This window comes from Oratosquilla oratoria, chromosome 38, assembly GCF_046742065.1.
Source record: "Oratosquilla oratoria isolate Oo_2021 chromosome 38, ASM4674206v1, whole genome shotgun sequence".
In the NCBI taxonomy this organism is placed as follows: Eukaryota; Metazoa; Arthropoda; class Malacostraca; order Stomatopoda; family Squillidae; genus Oratosquilla; species Oratosquilla oratoria.
The window spans coordinates 33,112,387-33,119,254 of NC_134814.1; the positions used below are offsets into that span (position 1 = coordinate 33,112,387).

A 6,868-nucleotide genomic window follows, 5' to 3' on the forward strand; every position below is an offset into this window, starting at 1 on the left:
CCGGCGGATAATTCAAAGGGGCAAGGTTAAGGCAAAACTATGGTGTTCTAACATAAATTATTTACATATTCACTTAGGACTACACACACACTTATTTTATGCCTACCCGGACCACTTGTTACCACTAGGGTCCACCTAACACACTTAACCTAGAGATTATAGAGGAGCGGGAAGTGTCCGCTCTGTACGGGTTCAGAAATCAGAGAGAGAATGAGTACGAATGAGTATACTTCGGGACTGCGGTCACCATGGGGGGCCGCAGTTGCCAACTCACTAACTGTTATCCTTTATCTTATTACAGGCAGGGTGAGTGGAATAACATAATACACATACAGATATCATAAACATAATAAGGTACAATATACAATACGAACAATATCCTAGCTAACTAGAATAAAAGGATAACAAAGGAATAATACACACGGAACATAGAATATTATATTTCATACGATCGGTAATTCAGAAGACGAAAAAATTAGGGCGTGGCTACAACTACCCGAAACAGGTGGTAACATGAAAAGTACATCTATTACAAAGGAACACATACTTGGGCCATGCAACACCCCTCCCTAAAAATAATACGCTTACAAGGGTTTGTAAGCAAAGAATCACTTTAACCAAGGTCAATCACACTAACATTTTAAGTTTGTACATGGGTAGTTCGGGATAGGGCATCAGCCAGCACATTATTTTTTCCACTAATGTGCGCGATCTGTAAATTGAATGGCCGTAAGGCCAATGCCCACCGTAGAAGGCGTTGATTAGTATTTTTCATTCGTTCCACAAATGTCAGGAGATTATGGTCTGTAAACACTTGCTAAGGGTGAACTGTGCTTCCTACATATACTCTAAACGCTTCCAGAGCCATAATCAAAGCTAACGCCTCCTTCTCGATGGTGGCATAGTTCCTTTGCGCCTTGAGGAACTTCTTTGAGAAGTAACACACAGGATGTAACACATGATCCTCCTCACCCTCTTGTAGAAGCACGGCACCGGCACCAACTTCGCTGGCGTCGACGTGGATGGTGAACGGCCTCTGGAGATCAGGGGCACGTAGGACAGGAGCATTTGCCAGCAGAGCCTTCACGCTCTCGAAGGAGTCCTGGCAAGCCTGGGTCCACTTGAAGGAGGTCTTAGTACTCAGGAGGTCGGTGAGAGGAGCCACCACGGAGGAGAAGTTGGGACAGAAGCGACGATAGTAGTCCGCCATTCCCAACAGTCTCATCACTCCCTTTTTGTCGCTTGGGGCAGGATACTGCAGAATGGCTGTAATCTTGGCTGCAATCGGTTGGACCTCCCCTTTCCCGACGACATGCTCCAGGAATGTGATGCGGGCATGGCCGAACTCACTCTTGGCGAGGTTCACTGTCAAACTGTGTGCTGCCAGAATAGCAAAGAGGGCTCTTAGGCGGTCCACGTGTTCTCCCCAGGAGTCGCTGAAGACGACGAGGTCATCCAGGTAGCAGCGGACCCCCACCAGCCCCGCCGTTACGATGTTCATGAGGCGTTGGAAGGTTGCAGGTGCATTCCGCAAGCCAAAGGGGAGGACGGTAAACTGATACAGCCCCTCGGGAGTGATGAACGCGGAGATGGCCCTCGACCGCTCTGACAGGCGGACTTGGTAATAGCCCTGTAGTAGGTCCAGTTTCGTCACCCACTGTGCTCGACCAACCTCGTCAATGACGTCATCAATGCGTGGCAAGGGGTAGCTATCCAGCTCAGTGACTGCGTTGAGCTTTCTGTAGTCGATACACAGTCGCATAGAGCCATCGGGCTTCGGCACCAAGACCACGGGAGAGGCCCAAGGACTGCTACTGGGCTCCACGATACCAACCTCCTGAAGGCGTTGCACCTCCTCACGGACGTACTCCTTCTTGAATGCGTTCAGGTGGTAAGGACGTTGACGGATGGGCCGAGCTCCATTGGTTTCGATGTCGTGCTCTACAGCTGAACAGGGGTGAGGATGGTCACTAAATATATCACTATAGTCTGTCAAAAGAGAAGAAATATCACTCGCTTGGTCATTAGAGAGATGGCCTAACTTTGTACTGGGATCATAGAGTATTGTGGAATTGTCCACTTTAGCATACAAGCCACTCTGGAGTTCAGGGAAGTTGTCTTTCTGATCATGATCACATGTAGGCACTACAACACAAGCGGGCAAGGAAGGTTCAAAATTTTCCTCCCTTTCCTTACTCTTTCTCACTCTGTAGGGTTTTAGTAGATTGACATGCACCAGACGTTTTTTCTTACGTCTGCCTGGCGTATATACAACGTAATTGGCGTCCCCTACCCTGTCTACAATTTGGAAAGGTCCATCATACCTTGACTGGAATGGGTGTGTCTGCACGGGCAAGAACGCTAACACCTTATCACCTACCCTAAATTCCCTATGCTCTACCTTATGTTTTTTGTCAAATTGTTGCTTCATTTTCATCTGAGCAGATTTTAAATGGGCATTAGCCAGCCTCACAGCAGCTTTTAATTTTTCTCTAAACTCAACTACATATGATACCAAGGGTATGACACTATTTTCCAGCAGCCAACTTTCTTTGAGGGCTTTGAGAGGTCCTCGCACCTCGTGGCCATAAATTAGCTGAAATGGGGAGAATCCTAAGGATTCTTGAACAGAATCCCTAACCGTGAATAGGAGCAGGTCAACTCCCTCGTCCCAATCCTTCCCAAACTCCAAGCAATAAGTGCGCAACATGCGTTTGAATGGCTGATGGAATCGCTCCACCACCCCCTGGGATTGGGGATGATAGGCTGAAGACCTAGACTGCCGGACACCCAAACTCTGCATTACCTGATTAAACAATCGGGAAGTAAAATTGGATCCTTGGTCCGACTGCACTACTGTGAGAAGGCCTACTTGTGTAAAGAAGTGAATAAGGGCTCTCACCACATTCTTGGCTGTGATGCGGCGCAAGGGAATGGCTTCTGGATAACGGGTGGCACAGTCTATCATAGTAAAGAGAAACTGATTACCTCGGGGAGTCTTTGGCAGAGGACCAACGCAATCTATGACAATTCTGCCAAAGGGTTCCTCAATGACAGGGATAGGTTGTAGAGGGAACGGTTTAACGCTGGGGTGCGGTTTCCCTGCTACCTGACAACGGTGACATGTACTAATGTAGGAACTAATATCTCTCTTCACTTTATGCCAATAGAAATGAGTTAGAATTTTTGCACTAGTCTTCCTAACTCCCAAATGTCCTCCTACCCCATTATGAGCAATACCCAGGATCTCCTTCCGTAATGGGCTTGGGACCATTATTTGGTGACGGACAGACCAAGGGTAATTTGCAGGGGAATCAGTAGGACGGAACTTTTGCATCAATATGTCTGAGCTAAGGTAATAGCAGTTAGATTCAGACTTTGCTTCCTCTTCACTAATAGCTCTACGGAAACAACTGGTTAGTTCAGGGTCCTCTTTTTGGAGACGAATGAGCCTACTCCTAGTGACTGGGGAGGAACCGAAACTATCCAGGGTGGTAACATTGTATCCCTCAGTGTCGTTTTCGCTATCAAATTTATTATGAAGGTCACCGGGTGGAGGAGAAGTTTAAAAAAATTCACCTAGACTTAAATCAGCAAGGTCAGGCTGAGTAGGAACATCCTCTGTGTTCTCACTAGGTTGGGGGGTAATTACGCCAACATGGGCATCCTCTTTATGCTCGCTAATCTCTGCCTCCACCCTACGGCTCATGCTACGAGTAACAGCACATGCAGTGAATATGCCCGGAATGTCTGCCTCTAATTGGGAAGTATTATTCTCGGCACAAGGACACGAGGAGCCTATGACATTAGGTAACATCGTGCCCCCGGCGAGGTCATTTCCTATCAGGAGTGAGACTCCTTCTACAGGTAACTTGTCGACTACTCCTACCTGGGCATAACCTGTCCTAACATCTGACCGCAAGTATACTTGGCATATAGGGATATGTGACCCGCCTGTTAAAAAGTTCACAAGGACCCAATTCCCAGTATAACATGCATCTATCAAGGCAGCCACATTTTTTGTAATTAGTGATAAGGCTGAGCCTGTGTCTCTCAGAAGCTTTATAGATGTAGGTGGGCTATCTTGATCAAGGGCCACTGAACCAGAAGAACAGAATGGTTCAAATGTTGATAACATAGGCGGGGAAGGATTATCTGGGACAACTGATGGGCTAACAGCAGTGAGACAGGGCTCCAAAAAACTTTCCGATTGCTCGGCCACATTGATCGAGAGAGAGGGGGACCCTTGGAGAGGAGCCTTTCTTTGTTGTAGTTTGAAACATTCATCAACATGATGTCCTGGCCTTTTGCAATATTTGCAATAGCTCCTGCCTCCAGTAAGGGTAGATTCCCTGGTCTCACTATCAATGGGCTTACCTGAGGTAGATGAAGCAGATGATGAGTGGGCCGGCGGTCGAGGAGGCTGTGGAGGTCCGATTGGCTTGGAGTCCCTAGTGGGGGGAAGCTTTAGGGCAAGGTAGGGTGAGACCTGGAATGCATTCTAGGATTAGTTAAATGGTAATAGTCGGCCGCTGGGCCAGCCTCTGCCAAAGTACGAATACCTCGCTGATCCAAGCTGGCTCGCACATCTGGAGGGATATTTTTTCTAATATCCTCCATCAATATTAACCCTTTGAGTTTCTCCAGGTCTACGTGAGCCTCCTCGCTCTCCACCCACCGGGTGAACAAGCGGAGCTTTCGTTGGAAGTACTCCACGTAGGTCTCCTGGTTGGATTTCCTACATTTCCTGAATTGTTGCCGGTAGGCTTCAGGAACAAGCTGGTATGCTTGTAGAATATTATATTTAAGTACATAATAATCACTACTCTGACTCTCGGAAAGTGCAATAAATGTGTCGAGAGCTTTTCCTGAGAGGGCACCATACACCTTCTGCGTCCACTGGCTGAATGGCCATTGGTACATACGTGCTAACTTCTCGAAAATAGAGAAGAACTTGTCTGGTTCGTCCTCGTTAAATTTTGGGATATTAGGTGTTTTTTCTATACCATGACTTTGAGACTTGAGTCTCTCTATTTCTAGTTCCAACTTCTTAAGTTCAACCTGTAAAGCTAAATCATTTACGGGGCTAGCACCCCCAACATCTTCCCGTGAGGCGAGGATGAGTTTATTTTCCTCTAAGTACTCAAGAATTTTGTCTTTCAAGGGGTTCTTATTTAAACCTGAGCACTCGCTTATTTGATAATGATGTGCTATCATCTCTAACTCTGGTTTGTTAAGCTTCCTTACCTCTTCGGCTGAAGGCGTCTTTACGAAGTTCTCCAAGTTGAACATGTTGAACTAAGATGTTGGAAGACAAGGAATAACAAAATGTTGCTTATTAGCTAGTTGGCAACCAATTGAATTAATGAAATACGTATAATAGGGATTGGCCACACGTATGGTAATGCAACTGTTAGCTGGTATCGCAAGAGCATGAAATAATGGCAACAATTCAATAGCTTACCACAAAAAATCTCGGCGATGAACCACAACCGTATGGGCGTTCTAACAATATAAATGCACTAATGGCTACTATCCCGGTCGTAAGGCCCCCACTTGTTACGCCTCCCATTAATGCCCAATCTTAATTGGAGAAACAATTCTACCTCCAATCATCGACGAACCATATTGAGCCTAAATGGCAGGGTAACAATATACTGCACATCAAATATAAATCTGTGCAGTACCTTCAAGCACGTATGTCAATAGGTTTAGGTGACCGGTGGATAATTCAAAGGGGCAAGGTTAAGGCAAAACTATGGTGTTCTAACATAAATTATATACATATTCACTTAGGACTACACACACACTTATTTTATGCCTACCCGGACCACTTGTTACCACTAGGGTCCACCTAACACACTTAACCTAGAGATTATAGAGGAGCGGGAAGTGTCCGCTCTGTACGGGTTCAGAAATCAGAGAGAGAATGAGTACGAATGAGTATACCTCGGGACTGCGGTCACCATGGGGGGCCGCAGTTGCCAACTCACTAACTGTTATCCTTTATTTTATTACAGGCAGGGTGAGTGGAATAACATAATACACATACAGATATCATAAACATAATAAGGTACAATATACTATACGAACAATATCCTAGCTAACTAGAATAAAAGGATAACAAAGGAATAATACACACGGAACATAGAATATTATATTTCATACGATCGGTAATTCAGAAGACGAAAAAATTAGGGCGTGGCTACAACTACCCGAAACAGGTGGTAACATGAAAAGTACATCTATTACAAAGGAACACATACTTGCGGCCACGCAACAATATATATATATATATATATACATTTTGAAAACCACTCTTGATAGCCTAGTTGGAAAGTCACATTCGCACTTGTCATGAGGATGCCGGGGTCGAGTCCTGGGCAGTGCCACATTTCAATTTTTGCATGCTGGCCTTTGATGGTTTAGAATTAAAGTGCATTGTGATTGTTAAAAAGTATCTCTAATCACTGGGACCCATTCAGTGTTGTACAAACACACACACACACACACACACACACACACACACACACACACACACACACACACACACACACACACACACACACACACACACTCACACACACACACACACACACACACACACACACACACACACACACACACACACACACACACACACACACACACACACACACACACACACACACACACACATATATATATATATATATATATATATATATATATATATATATATATATGTTGAGACATTCTGAAAGGTTGACGTAAGCGGAATAGGAAACACAGGAGTCCTAGTCTTTGAAAAAGCATACCTGCGAAACTAGTCAGGAATAAACTCAAGACTAAGACTCCTATGTTTCCTATTCCGCTTACGTCATATATA

General features: G+C 45.2%; 1 protein-coding gene across 1 annotated transcript in view; it reads right to left on the reverse strand.

Moving 5' to 3' along the window:
• Positions 1-5,292, reverse strand: part of LOC143019869 (uncharacterized) — a 7,303-nt gene extending 2,011 nt beyond the window's left edge. The window contains exons 1-3 of the mRNA XM_076175850.1: positions 4,588-5,292; positions 3,580-4,489; positions 855-3,465 (exon numbers count right to left, since the gene is read on the reverse strand). Coding sequence (XP_076031965.1) covers positions 855-3,465; positions 3,580-4,489; positions 4,588-5,292 — 4,226 coding nt within the window. The remainder of the gene's footprint in view (positions 1-854; positions 3,466-3,579; positions 4,490-4,587) is intronic.
• Positions 5,293-6,868: the final 1,576 nt, after the last annotated feature.